We start from the raw sequence: 17,905 nt of genomic DNA, 5'->3' as shown, positions 1-17,905 counted from the left end.
TTACCATCATTACCAAGACAGAAAATTTGCTAGTTAGCAACACTGAAATAAGAGAAAATTAAAAAAGCCAATGTTCCAAGACAGGTCGTAGTACTGTATGAATATTATTGTTTACAGTGGTTTTACAAATAAAATCTCATTCGATACAATTTTAGAACTAAAATGGAGCAATCGTTATATTATTATTATTATTATTATTATTATTATTATTATTATTATTATTATTATTATTAATAATAATAATAATAATAATAATAATAATAATAATAATAATAATAATAATAATAATAATAATATGTAGAAAAGTTCAAGATCTGACTTCAAGAAATTTGTTCCTCCGAAGAAACTAGCAGAAGCAAAACAGTAACAGAAGTATAAGGGAGGTAATCAAAAACCATTCAATTTAAAAACTAAAGCAGAGCAAAAACAAACAAACACACACACACACACACAAAATCAATGTGCGTAACACGAAACCAGTAACGTAACTTACGTATAGTTTCTTTTTCGGGTCCACGTGGAGCCCAAATCGACTGTTCCAATGGATGGAATAACTTGAAGCAAAATCCATCCTTTTTTGAAGGCCTTTCTATCACTTGGCATGTATTCAACAAAACTGTGCCTACCCAGTGGCTGCTCTGTAAGGACAAGAAAAGGGAAAACAAATCTTACAACATGTACATTCATTCACAGCGTACAACGATTTACTCCTGATTTATATACACTCCATAAAGCACTGATAACACATGTAACACTTTATTTAATACTTTATTAGTTTCATAGTACCTTATATATATATCTTTACAATTATTTGCTAAGTTGGAAACTGTTTTATATGGAAGAACTGATAATTTAAACAATCTTCTGGGGTATCTACAAAAGTTTCTTTTAAATACAATGGACCCACGGGTTACGGACTTTATACGCTCCATAACGCTGTTAGTAAACCGCGAAATTAATTTTCCCATTGAAATTCAGAAAACAGGATTAATCCGTTCTAACCACAGAAAACATGGTTTTGTATGTTTATGTTTTTCTATGATAAAGAATATAATGAAAGTAACGTTATCCCTTATAAGTAACAGTAATTAAACAAAACAATACGAAGGCTACACACTAAAAGGGGAAAAAATCTTAAAAAAAAAACAAAACAAAAAAAAAAGTTTATGGTAAATACACAAAAGCACTCCTAGGCACGTGGAATTGTACGTACACACGAGTGTGTGCGTTCGTATCTCGAAATATTAATTGTAAAGCAAGGAAAAAATTGTACACAAAATTTATTCGTAACCGAATTATTCGCAGACCGATGGTCCACTGCATATCAAACAAATCCTTAAGCGAGAATATACAAAAAATTACTTAGTAATAAGAGTAGACAATATTTACGAGGGCTGACCAGAAAGTAAGGTTACAAAGACTGCAGTGAAACGTGTATATATTATTTCATGCAACCAATACAACCAACAGATAGTACATATATTAGATTATTTTTCGGCATTGTCTCCATATCGGTTGAGACACTTGTCGCATCGTGGGAATGAGTATGAAGATTTCCTCCTGGTAAAAATCCTGTCCCTGCGTGTTCAGTAATGTCACGAAATGTTTCACCTTCTTCGTCGAAAGCGAAGCGACGGCCTCCTAGGTGCTGCTTCAAATGTGGGAACAACATTCCCAATTCGCTATCAGATGCCGTAACGTGATCCTCATTTTGTTCTGAATCAGCTCCTCCACGCGAGATGTGTTCAACTCTGTTGATGCCGAGCTGGGTCGGCCATTATTCTCCTCGTCCGTGACGTTTTCTCTATCAGGCGCAAACTTTCGACATCATTCTGCGACATGTTGAAGAACCATTACAGTCTCTCGGCAAACCTCTACCAGCTGCCAGTGAATTTCAGCCGCAGTTACATGTTTCGCTCAGAGAAAACGAATAAATGAGCGCACTTCTTCGTGAGACCAGTTTTCCAAACGAGTCGCCATTTGTGTTTACATACAACTAGCGCTGTAGGTGGCGGATAGCTGAAACTCTGCACAGTTGCCAACTCCATGTATTAAAATTACCGCACACTCTTCATTCCTCTATAACAGACGAAACTCCAGAAATATCAGCTGTAATTCCAATGATCAGATTAAGAGTTAGAACATATATATGTTTGTTCCTCGGTATTTATAACTCATACTAGCAGGAAAAGTGAGAGAGGAAAAACGATTTAGCTGATACTTTTCATTATGCTATTTCTTTATTATATCATTTTACTTACAAAAACATACTTTAATTATCTATCTATTAAAATGCTACAATAGCAATTAAAAGTGCCTGAGCTCCAACCTATAATTTTATCTTTCAAATCTTTCATTTACAGTTATGTGTGATTTCACGTTTAATAGAGAGACACATTTTAAGTATTTGTACTTTAAATAGTCTAAATTAGTTAACTATATCTTTTTTATAAAGTTTATGATATAAAATTATTGTTCAAAGCCTTTGTATTTTAATAAGCCTTCTCTAAAATCAATACATGTGAATTGTGCTTCCATCTTCCGAGTTCTTTTAAACTATATGTTGGGGACGTTTATATGTTTGTGGTCAATTCTTTCGAAAATGAGATCTCGGAAACTACAGGCTCTAGAAAGATGACGTTTTCACTGATCGATTGGAAATTTTGCGTAGATTGTCCAGTTCTAATTGAATATTTAAAAAAAAAAAAAAACATGGGCATTATTTCTTTATTACATTTTTTTAAGGATACACTGGAAGCGTTGAAATTTAAAAAAAAAAAAAAAAAACTAGAGCATCATATTTTATGCGTTATACATTCCAACACTACATTGTTGTATATTGGGGTTGTATATGTCTCAGGCGTTTGTTTCATGGCCAAATAATAATGGAAAAGAAAGGATAACCATTTCTCGAATCTAAACCATTTCTCGAGTCTAAGATAAATCTTTATTTTTTGATTGTTTTGCCCAATGAACACCATATATAACTGACATTATAATTAATTGTATATGTAATATATTTGCTTATTACATACTGCATGCAAGAAGAAAGAAAACACTGGTCATACATGAATTAGAAACTCCAATTGGAAGTAGGCTCAAATCTTGCAAACGGTGTGAGATATTGAGAAAAAATAATCGAAAAAAATCTCTCCTTTATGATACCCCTTGCGATTATTTTTATCAAGACGTCTTTCACTTGTGTCTGTAAAGGGACATGTACATATGTTGTGAGGAATGAGGAGATTTATGCTCATATGCGAATGATGCGCTGTGTACAGAGCGCAGGTTCAGCTAGTAACACTAAAAAATGCACAATGCACGTTGCACTCATTTCAGGGTAAAAGAAAATCGAAATATTTCTGATTTTAATCAATATTCGCAAACTAAGAGGTTATGTGATTTCCAGCAAAAAGGATCATTTTCTCTCTCGTTTAACTGCGTGGTCCCGAACTCAATTTCTCACCTTCATCGGAATTGTTTTTGACTTTAAATTTCTTGTTAAGCTGATTATAAATCTAACCTGCATATTTAAGAATGAACCTTATAAAAATCTTATATTCTTACCTTTGTTTTAGGACTTTTATAAAGTAAAAGAAGGCCAGGCTTGAGAACACACCATAATTTGGTCCAACTTTTTAAAGTTCCGCGAACTTTTAACCAATCTGCTAACACAACAACAGACGGATCTTTTAAGGTATTTAGAAGTTCATCAGCAACTCTTTTCTTTTCACGACGATAGTTCTTTCGCTGTGCTTTGTACGACTCTTTCCGTGTAAGTTTTCCGGAAGCATCAGGCTGAAGCTGAAACAAGGAAAGAATTACATCAGTTAAGAATTCTAAAACCTTTGAGCAAATTGTCGCATTAACTTATATTTACATTTATAAATTATACAGACATTGAGCGTGTATCGATGTACGTGTATCTGTCCATTAGATTTCATTCACAGTACACTACATTTTACATAGATAATACTCACTTCACAAAAATTCAGTTTAAATCTAAGTTGTTCTATTATTAGAAATTCTGGCTGACTGACTACGGAAGGAACTGAATTACTTATATTCTTAAGGTATTCAATGATTAATTCAAACACCCATTTACTTTGTACTTAAGTACACGAGCTGAACCGGAATTCATGGAGTCCGACCTTACCGAAAATGAAATGGAATCTTTCAGTTTTACGTTCCACAATTATGCTGGCTAAGCTAACGGAGACGGTGATGATGAGAAATGAACACAATGGTGAAATTAATAAAGTGGGAAGAAACGGAAAAAAACCGAGAAAACCCACGAATATGGTGTTTCTCCACCACAAAGCCCACTTGGCGCGAGCTGGGATCGAACCAGGGACCTCAGCACCAGAGGTGAACGCTCTACCACTGATCCACCGTGTTCCACTCCGACCTTACCAAGCAGGCTACTAATTGATCTTAGCGTCTCTTAAGTGATTTATTTATTTGTATGTTTATTGGGAAAAAAATAAAGGAAAAAAAGGAATAAGTGATTAATTTCATCTTGATTAGCTTAATTGTTCTCAAGGTCAGCTGATGCTCTGAAGAGATGATGTAAGCTATGAGTTCTTTTAAACCTGTTGGACGAACAAGTGTTGGTCTAGAGCAGCGTTTCCCAACCTTTTTCAACTTGCGGCACACTACGGGTGTTACTTGGATTCTCGCGGCACACTTATATAGATATTATTATTTGTAAATAAAACACAGTGGTATTTTTTCTGTGATTATTGATCTCCTTCTCACAGAGAAGAAAGCTCTATCAATGTTTTTTCCCCGTGGTAAATCATTGTGCTTATTTTTCATTCTAATTTAAAAATAGAAAACAATTGCAATGAAATATTGGACTCAGGTTTTTAAAAATACGCTTTCTTTTTAAAAACAGTATCCAACCTTTTAATAAGAAGGAAGATCACTAAATAACGAACGAACAAACAAATCTCTTTTACTTTTAAACCACAAATGTAGGTAATTTGTCGAAAGGATTGAATGATATTTTAAATTTTCAACTTACGTAATAGTCTGCAACAATAAAGAAGCAGTAATGCTCATAACAATGATAACAAATACTTTTTTTAACATTAGAATTGTACAAAACAGTAATCCGGTATGAAACTTAAAATTGTAGATTCATAGTAGAGGTTCATAGTAATGTGAAATACAAATATACAATTTTTCCCTACGTTTTGCAATTTGATTGCTATAAAATTAATAATTTTGTTTCGATTCCTCGCGGCACACCAGCGGCGCATTCACGGCACACCGGTTGGGAAACGCTGGTCTAGAAGATAAGACAAGAAATCACCTGAAGTATAAGATACGTTTTGTTCATCATATTGAAGTAACGTCGCATGTCATTAGCAATGGCTATCGACTTTTATGAACTGAGAACAATTACTTTAAACAATATATTAGAACAATTGTGTATATTAGAAAATTATTTGATATAATTAGTGACAGTACAAAGTGAAAAATTAAGTGTAATTATATATGGAAACTGTAATGTGCAATATTGTAAGCAAAATTAGTGGGAATGATTGCGAATCAAATGGATATTTTGACTTCCGACTCGAGTAATCTAAAAGGCCATTTGGATATGGTATGAAGCACATTTTTGTACTATATTTGGAAGTCTCTACGGAATTCTATTTTTGGAGAAGAACACTGGCAGATTCAAGTATTGTAATGTAGAGTCCCAACCAATAAGCTTACTTAATTTCATTTGCCAAATTAGGTATTTTGAATGGCAGGCATAATATTTCATTGTCCTTTAGGCATAATATTTCATTATAATTTCTATCATATTTATTTATAATATATATCTTGTTATTATTTTCTTTTTTTTTAAAAAAAAAAAAAAAACTTTATATAATTTGTGTCTACCGTACTATACTAACACAGAGAAGTTTTATGTCAGACATATCCTTGCACTCGTTGGTATAACGAATGTAACATGCTTCTTTAATTTTACGTGCTGTTTGTTTTTGTTGGAGTTTTAGCGCCCTTTTCAACACTAATACCATATGAAACATGGACCTATAGTTTAAGGTGGAATCTGATCCATCATAATGCGTTCAAATTTTTAATGTTATCCCATCAGTAATCGAACCAGGGACTACATGCATCAAAGGTGCAGATGCTTGTCACTAGACTAGCAAGGAAAGATTTTAATTTTATGTGGAGATATATCAACTGCTTAAATTGAATTTTTAGTCTGTCTATAGCAGTTTATTTTACTTATTTTACAAGGGTAAGTCAAAAATTATTTACTTATTTCTAAATGCTTCAACAATGTTACAGGTCAATGTAGATTTTACACTGAAACAATGTAACAACGTATATAAGAACTAACAAAAAAAAGAAAGAAGAAAAATTTTAAAAGAATAATAAAAATAACACAACATATACTTACATATATACAAATGTAACATATTTAAAGAAATCTTAATTTGTTTTTAAAATGATTTTCAGAGTCAAAAATATCAACATCTGACGATCAACTATTATATAATGATGCCAGCCTGAACGTATACGGAACGTTGTATGATTGATAGTCTGGGTGTTACATATGTTAGTGTATGATTGTGAGTAAGGTGAGAAGGTACGCGAAAATTTAGAACGGAGACCAATAATTCGGAGTTAATTTTCCCATTGATAATTTTATGGAGAAACAGAGAGTCTGCAACCATGGGCCAAGTAAGTGTAAGTGGAGTCTGAGTATTACGTTTCTTTAGGGGGACTGTTTTATTAAGACTACGCACTGAAGGAACTCTTTGTTTACAATAGGAAGAAACAAGTTAAGGACAGAATCAAAGCGGGATAGTTTGAAGCACAGGCCATATTCAATATCGGTGAGCAATTATCCGAAATGTAACGGTATCTTTTCTTATTATTCATATTGACCTCTGTCCTCGTTTATTTTATTTTTATGCTGTTGTGGTCATGCTATGAAAGTTTGATCCTAATTCCTCCTTTTGTTGCAGATAGATCATGGTCGTTCCATTACAAGTTTGAACCAAAGAGAAACATGACCACAACAGCATAACAATAAAATAAACGACGACAGAGGCCAGTATGAAGTGAATAATGTAAGAAAAGTTACAGCTACATTGCGGATAATTTGTGGCTTACCCTCGTATATATTTTTTTCTTTCAGAAATATGTACACTCGTGTCCGAAATGATTGTCGCATATCTATAACTGTCTTCTTGTAAGAATATAATTCGATAATGAATTTGCAGGGTACTTTTAATATTGATACTATGTGTGTAATTGGGAAATGTATATTTGTGGTAAATTTCAAAGGGAAAGAATTATAAATACAAAAATTAGAGTGAGTAACACAAAATGTTGCTAAATGGACAAGAAAGTTTTATTTTTGTTTTATTGTTCTTATTTACTGATCTTTTGACATGAAATTTGCCACATACATATCTTTGCCGATTATACACATAGCAACATTATAAGAAATACCGGACGAATTCGTTATCAAATTATATTCCTACAACAATATATTTATAGACATGCGACAATAATTTTGGACATGAGTGTACCATGTACATGAATAAAAATGTTATTTCAGTTGCTTATGTGCCAAGCAGCCAGACCAAAACTATTTGCTTGTATTCCCTTGACTGAGAAATGGTGTCAAGCATAGTAATATCTCATGATGGAAAGTCGTACTTTCACGATACCCAAAACAGGCTTGCATTGTAGCGAAAAAACTTATGCTTATAAAGATACGAAAGACAGCAAAGAAACTTATGCTCATAAGGATACGAAAGACAATCTAAAAGATATGAAAATATAACATGGAATCATGTTTTATATCATGTCTGCTTTGTACCGAAAGGAATAAACTGAATTTATATAATCCAAAATGCCATATTTATGTTTCAACTTATTTAATTGTTATTATCATTAGTTTCGACTAACTCACCTTATCAGGTGAAGGAGATTCGGTTATTTTTGGACTACCGGAAGCTTCTAACCAACTTGATACTCCTGAAAAGGCAAATTAAATATTAATGACTGAATTAGCACACACTTCTACACAAATTATAAATTCAAATTCCAGGAGACTCACTTGTATAGGAATGTCATGTGTTTTTGCCACCACTAGCCATGTTAACTAAATTGTAGAGGAAGGGGGGAGAAAGAAAAATCCATCGTATTTCAAAAGATTCCGGTACCCTTATTCTACGTATAGTTAATATCTTACTTAATTTCAATTTTACTTAAAGTATATACAGCTAATGGATTAGATTTATCCCTAAAAAATTACGGCTCTACAACTTTTTATTCTACCGTACTATATCGTTATTATGCTACAGGGTGACCAGACAAGAAAGAAAAGAATGAGGGACATTCGGCAAACTGGCATAATTTGACAACCCACTTAGGTACAATCATTGTTATATCATCATTATGCCAGTGATTTATTTAATCAGACTCAATTTTTATATTTAATAAGATTCAAAATTAGGGACATCGAATGTCTCTTGAGGTTTACTATATTTTAAAAAAAGTATCATTTTTTAACAATTAAATTTCGTCTAGAAGGGATTGTTTTCCCTTCAAAGAAACTTTAGAAGTTCATTTAACAAATTACTAGTATACGAAGCGAAGATATTTGAAATTATTACGAAGGGGAGTCCGAACGTAAGTTTTCCCTCTCATTTTCCCAAGGAAACCGAACAGTAATGGAGGGAAACAAGACAGCGATTGCACGCGCAACACACCCAGACATAAGTGGGTATCGTTCGCCCGCAATCTTGCAGATGGCGCCGTCGCAGCGCCTGCGCAAAGCGGAGACGAGTCTCTCAGTCTGAGCTTGGTAGCTATGGAGAGAAGGTGCATTTAGACGTTGTGGTCAAAGGAAGCAGTGCGAGCGGTTGCCACACCCTGTCGAAACTGAAGGAGGCAATTCGGAGCAAGCGGCCTGGCCTTCTCACATCTAATGTTCTGTTGTTGGATGACAATGCGAGACCACACTCAGCGACGGCAACGCGAAACCATATTCCAACTCTTGGGTGGGAGCACCTTGCCTATCCGCCACACAGTCCTAATCTCGCACCCTGTGACTTCCATTTACGTCTGACCTTGAAGAAGATTCTTGGCGGCAGACGCTTTGTAAGTAATGCTGAAGTCACAGAACCTGTTCTACGCTTCTCCCGTATGTAGAGCCCTGAATTTTTCCTGGAAGAGTTTTTGAAGCTTATAGACCGATATGGCAAATGTCTCAATATACGTGGTACTTATGTGGAAAAATAAAGGTACGTCTGATTTTTAATGTCACATGCTACTTTTGGTCTTGCATCTCTACTTCTGTCCACAGTCGCCAGGAGAAACTTATTTTCGGACGTTCCCTGGTATGTACCTAACGAGGCAGAAAGGATAAGATATTTTGTGTCCTTTATGCATTTTTCTCGGACACCGGTCGCCTTTCTGAAAAAAAAGAAACGATCCCTTAAAAACGCGACGTCTGGTCACCCTATTATACTAATGTATTATAACGAATACAAACTCAATAATTTCTTGTATCACTAATTTTAATATAACTTATCAAGTATAAATTACATTGAGAAAAGAAGCAGTGGCGCCTAAGAGAAAGATACATTAATAGTGCCTACAGGACTCTTGCATTGTTAGTATACGGAAGAATTGTTAATTCAGTTGTTTTATGAAGAAATCGCCGTACTTTTTTACTTTTATTTTCCTCTTTTTTTTTTTCTTTTTACTACATAAGCAGCAGAATTTTGATCCTATTTGAATTTCAGAACCCTTACACTAAAAGTGTAAAATATGTTTATAAAGTGAGTGGATTTTCACGTGAGTTACTTAACCTTGTGGACAGACTTACAAAATAAGTGGTCGAAACCGAACAAGAAAACTCTTATAGACGCAGTAAACGAATTTAGAATTTCCCTGTTCTTTTTAGTAATTAGATTTGAGTTAGTAAAATATATTTGATTTTAATGTTTGAACCTAAGTAGAAAGACAGATAACTTGTCCAATTGTTAAATCTAGTGATACGAAGAACATGCAGAATTTTATACCTATCATCAATAGCATTTGTCAAGGTATTTCAGTAAGTAATATTCAACTGGATAATGTACCACATAAAGCCTGTTCTATCCAGGCACGTATTTAGGTAAGTGCTATTCTGTGCTCGAGCACAGGGCGGCAAATTTTGGATTTTTTTTTTTTTAAATTCAGAAAAATGAATATTTAAAACTACCAACCCGCAGAGTCCCGCGCAAGCGCGAGAAAATATGTTAATGTGTTTAATTCGCTCTACAGTAGTTACTGATTAGCTAGCTTATCTGATTATTTTTAAAAACTCATCCTCTCCCACCTCCACCCCAAGGGGTGAGGATGTACTTGAACACCATGAAAACTGATACCGTTAAACTTAGCGACCTCGAAAACTATGAATTCAACAATAATATCAATCGTTTTCGATTACTTTTAAAATCTCGCCCCCTCCTTGGGGAATGGAGTATGATCTAGAAGTTGAATTGGATTAATACTGTCACCATTCATCTCAGCGACTTTAAAAACTGTGAAATCAACTCTAATATTGGTCGTTTTCGGGTGGGTCGTTTCAGCAAATTTTCTGCAGGGGCGGCAAATTATTTAGAGCACAGGGGCACACAATATATAAATACTGGCCTGGTTCTATCAGAATACCAGCATGGCTTCTTAAAGAATAAATCAACGCCTACTAACTTAACCCCTATGCTAGATTCTATTGCAAATGAGTTGGATAGAGGAGGTCAAGTGGATATGATTTAGACTTCTCAAAGGCATTTGATTTGGTAGATCAGGATGTATTGCTATACAAGTTAACGTAAATTAACTCCTCTTTCTGCACTATTTACACGATCGTAAGCAGGTCGTCGTATACAAAAAATCACAGTGTTACCTGGAGCCTTTCAAGGCTTAAATCTTGGTCCCTTCTTATGTCTATTAGTTATAAGTGATCTACCGTTTTACGTTCACTACTCTAACATATTCTGTTTGTATATATATTGAAATTAACTAGATTGAGGCCTGTGTGATACTACAAATGGATTTGTTATGGATGTAAATGGATGATAATAACAAGATTAAGTCGTACATGTATGTGAATAAATCCTTCACTAAAAAACACGCGCAACTACTCTATTGAAGGAACTACTTGGGAGTCACCTAACTAAAGATCTAGAAGTTCTATTTGATCCTAAATTGACTTTCACTTACCAGACTGAATATAAACAAATCATATACTAAACCTTGGCTTTATTATGAGGCTCGGTTTAAAATAATTCAAAACGATATGACATTAACATTCTGTTTTGTGAAAGCACAATTAGAATACGACACTCTTAGACACCGAAAATACAAACACATTGACATAATTGAAAGTTTACAAACTTCACGAGATTACTTACAGAAAAACCGACCTGTATCCAAAATATTTATAATATTCAGAAAAGACACCAAATTTCCATACGTATATACTTTGAAATAGTGGAGAACGAAATCTTTTATTTCTATACAAACTATTTCATGGTAAAATTGACTTGCTTCAATTGCATGTCCCGTCAGGTAAAATCCGTGCAAGAAATACTAGTACATTTTACTACAAAAGGGAAAGAACAAATACTATTTTCTTTAAGTTTCCTATATGGAGGATGACTGCGTCCTACAATGCAGCTGAAAAGATGTCTGATGTATGTTTCTTGGGATGTCGAAGACAGTATATAAGAGCAGACTTAAAAATATATGAGTTAATGAACATTTAAACACGTATAATTTTCTTCAAAGACCGAACTGCAAGTCCGTCTATTTATATACGAACAACATTGGAACTTGGCCTAGAGTCTGCTGTGTTGAGTAAATAAATAAATTTCTAAATAAATTTTTGAAACTGGAAATTACGTGCGCCATATAAATTTCAGAAGTTTAATAAACCTTCTTAAAAAAATTGTTTTCCTCTTTAAGGTGTGATTCAGATTCTTGTTATGCCTTTCCCTAATATTGGTCGTTCCACCTCGGTTTCGGCAGCTACGCATACAAGTAAGCGTGGTTTACACTGTTCTAATCAAGGATGTTATAAATAGAGGATCTGTCCATGTGTATCTTCAGCCTATTAAATCGATGAAGGCAAAAAGCAACCGAGCATCTGCACGTCTGATTGACTACTCTCGTTTCTGCCATCGTCTGATTGGCTACTTTCATTTCCGCCATGATTGTTGGCTCAAAACATTGCGATCCTATTGGGCGCAGTGGGTAGAGTAGGGGTAGTGAAACTGTGACATATGGCTTCAAGATTTTGTTGTAAGGGCAGATCCTCTATTTTATAAGATCCTTGGTTCTAATACACTCTTACTTTCTCCCACCACTGACCAGTTTGTTGTAATTCAAGGTTGTTGCACTCCAGTGCCGATTTCTGATCTGGCGTATTCTTCCTTCTTTCATAGCGCGAGGGGTTAAGTCATAACGAACTCGCAACGTTGTTTCATATACACACTTAGCTGTCAGAGCCAAAGAAAGAACGACCAAGGTGTAAGAAAGGTCTACGCCAATAAGCTACATTTTTAGGACCAAAAAAATCTGGCACTATATGCTATGGAATCCCAGAATGTCTAAGAACGTCCACTATATACAAGTTTCATACTACATGAATAGTATCTATGTATTCGAAGGCACTACTTATTGTAACTCCCCAAGTCATCTTTAAAATAAGATCTTTTCCAGAACTTTGTAGGATTAGAACTAAAATACGTACTCGTGACATTACTGTATTTGAATATCTGCTAAAATAATAACTACATATCTATAAACCCTACACCACCACCATGCTTAAAGAATTAACTACACAATTCACACAACATTATGTACCGTGAAAAAAAGAAAGCAAACATATATCGCATGCTCTAACTTAAGCCCATTCCATGCACACTCTAAGGGACACAGTTTAAGACTACTACAAATACAATAAACACTATGAAACGCAACAACCTGATTTCTGAGCTAATTTTGTGAGGACAGATTCCATACCCTGCTAGTTATTAGAAGCAGTATGTATAATTGCGTTTTAGCTATACGTTCTAACACCAATTAGTTATACGTCGCTCACAGAAGTGAACACTCAATTAATACTCCACGACGAAGTTATATTTCGTTTACACAACAACTGCTACAATAGAATATTTCTCGTGCGTACCTGGTGAAACTGGACTATAGTTGAGAGACTCATTTGAACCCTGACTAGAGGGCAGCTTAGGCAGCAACACCTGAAGACTGGTTCTCCGAGATTTCTTCTCCTCTGTTACTAAAACAATATATTAAATGACAGGTTGTTGCTCTTTCCCTTCCCATTTACACACACGTGGCCTGCTACAGAAAATCTACGGAATTCTCTCTATCTTCCAATATATTTTTTAAGTAATTTCAACTTTCTAATACCCATATTTATTCACAAATACATATTACAATCACCTACTGATAGTAGTTAGTCTTTTTTGAACCGTTTCCACTTAGTATTACAGTTTAGACACTATCCGCCTTATGCAGAGTCGTTTTGACGTATGATTAATATCATACTAAAGGTCTGACTAGCGCAGGAAACATATGTTAGTCGGACTCTTTAGTATGGCGCTAATTACGCGTCAGAACGACTCTGCATAAGGCCCTATTTGACTATAAGGAAACTTAACCTATTACTCCTAGTAACGAATACTGAAAAAAAATAATAAAAAAAAGTTTAGACATCACAAGTATTAGTTTGTATAACTACACGAATACCAGTTTTATGTACTTTAAAAAAGAGAAAAAAAAATTAGTTTCCATGATATATATATATTCAAACCAAACCAGATTAGAATTAAACTGTGTTTTGCTGAAGGATGTTTTACTATAGAGTTCCATTTATGAAAAGGTTTGTCAGCAAAACCACTTTACATAAATTTGCAGTAAGCTTTTTCCTTGTTTTATTCTTTTCGTATATAATTACTGAATTTTTGGTGATCAGGACTACCACTAAATTCTAAGATTTTTAGCCACGAATCTATGATATTTTATGCATTTTAATTCTTCTAATATTCTAGTTTGAAAATAGTTACTTTCTATATTTTGTAGTACTGGAGACAGCGGGGTCTAATAAAGAATCCGTCTTTTTGTTTACAAAAACAAAATAATTAACATCTAGACACACTTCCACCAATTTTGTGATTTGGTATACATCCATATCTGACATTTATTGATCTAAGTCATGCTTGCGTGAAGGACATAGCTAACGGAATGGATACCAAATTATATAACTTAATTGGTAATTCTATATCTACGACATATAATAATCTATATTGGTAATTCTATGTCAAGGTTGACTGCATTTACCAGGGAGTAATTTCAGCTTAAGTATTTGCAATTATGTACTTTAATTTTAATGTATTGGAAGAGATTTGGGCGAAGTGGCATATCACTTTTGTGCATTTTTGGATACGACTGAAACATATATTTATAACTTATTAACCTATTCTTCACCTAGGAACCAAGAAAAAATAATTATTTCGCTTACTTTTCTAACAATTTCCGAATAATTATCAATACTCACTTTCTACAATCTGCATAAGCTGTCTTGTACACAACTGTAAACTTATTTCTTTTATTCAATTTTATACACCAATGCCCATGTAACTGCTGGTGTATTTCAAGTTACACACTCCTTTGTGTATAAAATGTAATTTTACGTGGATATATGCTAGCAAATATTTTTTAACAAAGAAATCTTTATGTATAATAATAATAATAATAAAATCTTTATTTAAAAGTAAAAAAAAAAAAACTTCGTGGAATAAGGAAAACCATCTCCCAACAGGGTGTCTACTAAAATTCCAAAATGAAATTTCGTGACTTTTACGTGACCTTTTCTTTAGCAAATCATTAAATTTCGTAACATTAGAAAACTAAAAACAATACCTATATTCTTTAGCACTTATATGTATCTTATCTCTACTTTCAAAGACTGTTCCCTGGACCAATAAAAACTTGGTACCTTCCCAGAGTTGAATAAACTGGTTAGATGAGTAGGTGTTTCGGCAATGTGATGCAATTTGCATTGCCACTGGTCAATGATGCTAGCTGAAGGGCAATGTCAAGAGCGAATTTGGGTGCCAATTAGGCCGAATTTTTATTAGAAGTGTGCTTTGCTTGCGATTTGATAGCGTCTAGAGCCGACCATAAACATTTTTGGCGGTGAATTTTGAAGTTTTATAGAACAAAATTTTCCAATCTCTAGTTACATTCGTACAGATTAAAAAAGAAAAAAGAAAATAAAATAAATCGTGACCCAAAAGTTAAATTTCTTGACTTTCATGACCGTTTTCTGATTTCGTGACTTCTTCGTGACATTCGTGACCGATAGACACCCTGTTATAAGTTAGTTTCAGGAAAGTCAATTACAGATACAATTACTTTTTAAAAATCGACTGCAGTTATATGCATGAAACATACCGATTGATTGCAAAAGTTCGTAACTGGAAAGAACTAACTGAGGTCTTGTATCTTCTTTCCCAATAATTTCAACCATTTCATGCAATATTCTTTATCAAAGGTAATACTACAAGGAAAATATTTACTTGGACTAATCTTGGTATATGTCTGTTATTTACTAATTACCGAAATTTTCAATGGGCACTTCCGTCATCTTCTATGTCGTTACCTTAAAGCATCTATAGCAAATTCACCACATCACTGGGCATCAACCGTTGTGGTACAATTGTATGAAAGCAAAACGTTTCTTATGGTAATAAAACGTTTGTTACTCATATTATCGAGATATCTGTATATATTTTTTATTACCAAAGGAACGTTTTGATAATTCTATGCCTCAACGATGTATTGACTATGATGTGATGAGTCTGCTATAGATGATTCAAGATAAAGTCACTGATGAAGACGGGAGTTCCTATTGAATAATTCGCTAACTACTTAATAACAGATGTAGACCAAAAATAGTTCAAGAAAATATTTGAAACCATGTGCCAGTTTAGTTCCATCAGTTGTTAACAGAAAAACAGTTTGAAAAAGTTAAATACTCAATTTTAAATTCTTTCATACATTTAGAAAAATAATTTTAAAATAAAAATAAAACCAACGCATTACACAGAAAATCTAGTATTAGCGTTACAGACGTTAATTTCTTCCGCCACAAAATTTGTTCTTCTCATTCTTCTACCATCAATAATGACCCCAGTAAGTAGTAGGGGAAACTGTTTATCACATTCGTCGTAGAATTTAGAAGTTTTACTTTGAGTTTATATTTCTTTTTCTCAATCATGCGTACATTTAAAGATATTATATTCTGTACATACACACTAACACCTATGACGTCTGTTTTCCACACTATCAATGTTCTTCATTTCCTATATAAGCATGCGCATCCCAAACACTACAAACTCATGTTGCAGATTTTATTAGTAATTTAATTGTGTCTTTGGTGTAATTCCACTGAGTTAAGTCTCACTCGTAAAATCATGCCATTTTTGTAACGTGTCTTCTTTTTTAAACTGTTGCTGCCTCTGAACCCTAGAGATGGTAAGAGTGCTAGCTTTCCCAAACTAGGGGGGGGGACAATTCCGACCGAATTACGCCTAACGGGGACGCATTAAATGCAGGGATCGCCAAATTATAGAAAATGCTTACAACATATGCATGTGACGTCCCACCATGTGTGCCTGTGACTATCGAAATACACAGGATAGGCGGAAAGTAACTCCCTATTTTGAACAGTGAATTTTTAGTAATGTTATGTAAAGTTAGTAATGAATGTTATCTTGTTTTATAGACTAAAATATGTCATTTTTTCCCTATTTTTTCCAGATCCTGTAAAGCATTTGTTGTTCCTTTGAAGCGACAGAGATGACAGGACGATCAAACATTGAGTAGAGAGTCAAAATTGCAGCAAAATTTGAGATGCAGCAGTCCAACGGTAGAGAGGGGTCAACAAGGGAGGCAAGCTGTTCAGGATGCAAAGACAATTAAAAACCGCCATAGAAAATTAATGACTACTGGAAGTGTCGTAGACATTAAGAGATCAGGTAGGCCCTCGACTTCGGTACCAGAGGAAAAGATAGGCACAGTGAGGGAGATGTTTGAGCGAAGCCCGTCAAAATCAAAAAACCGGCTGCAAGAAAGAGTGGCATTACACGTTATTCTGTGTGTGTAATTTTTCACAAAGAGTTACATTACAGACCATGGAAGCCTCATTATCTCCAAAAGTTGTATCCAGATGATTGCGATAGACATATCCAATTTTGTGAAATAATGCTCGCATGAAGATCATCCACACCTGCTTTAAAAAATTCTGTGGAGTGATGAAGCTGTGTTTCATCTAGGGCGATACATTAATCGTCATAACAGCTATTATTGGGCAGAAGGTGATCCCAATGAGGCAATTGAAAAAATGCAAGGCAAGCCAAAAGTGACAGTGTGGTGTGGATTAACTTCTTCCCGCATTATTGGACTCCATCCGTTGAGACACACTATGAACGCTCAAAGATACCTGGAAATGTTAGAAAATTTTTATACGGCCTACAATTTCTTACACCTTGCCTGTAAGACAATGGCTTAATCAACGTTTCGCAGGATGCTAGATAGGTCGCCGAGGTCCCACAAAATGGTCAGCGCGAAGTCCAGACCTCACCCCATGTGATTTTCTTTTATGGGGTGAGCTATGAAAGAAGTATCGTAGCGAACCACAAACTTTCGGCGAACTTGCGAACAAGATCCGTGAGGTCATAAGTGGTGTTCCTGCTGAGGTCTTGAGGAAAATCTTAGCAAACGTACATGTCCGATTAATAGTGTCTAGAAAATATTGGAGCACACATTGCGTTGTAACTTTTGG

At 34.5% G+C, this 17,905-nt stretch overlaps 1 protein-coding gene across 2 annotated transcripts in view; it reads right to left on the bottom strand.

The window, feature by feature from the left end:
• Positions 1 to 17,905, bottom strand: part of Orp8 (Oxysterol-binding protein-related protein 8) — a 108,080-nt gene that overhangs the window by 72,195 nt on the left and 17,980 nt on the right. The window contains exons 3-6 of one of the 2 annotated variants that reach the window (XM_081752573.1): positions 13,226 to 13,333; positions 7,952 to 8,016; positions 3,568 to 3,804; positions 494 to 638 (exon numbers count right to left, since the gene is read on the bottom strand). In XM_081752573.1, coding sequence (XP_081608699.1) covers positions 494 to 638; positions 3,568 to 3,804; positions 7,952 to 8,016; positions 13,226 to 13,333 — 555 coding nt within the window. The remainder of the gene's footprint in view (positions 1 to 493; positions 639 to 3,567; positions 3,805 to 7,951; positions 8,017 to 13,225; positions 13,334 to 17,905) is intronic. The other variant, XM_081752574.1, reaches the window with a different exon arrangement.

The sequence above is a fragment of the Thermobia domestica genome, chromosome 3, assembly GCF_964235325.1.
Source record: "Thermobia domestica chromosome 3, izTheDome1.hap1.1, whole genome shotgun sequence".
Classification (NCBI taxonomy): Eukaryota; Metazoa; Arthropoda; class Insecta; order Zygentoma; family Lepismatidae; genus Thermobia; species Thermobia domestica.
This window is presented reverse-complemented; position numbering and strand designations above follow the sequence as displayed.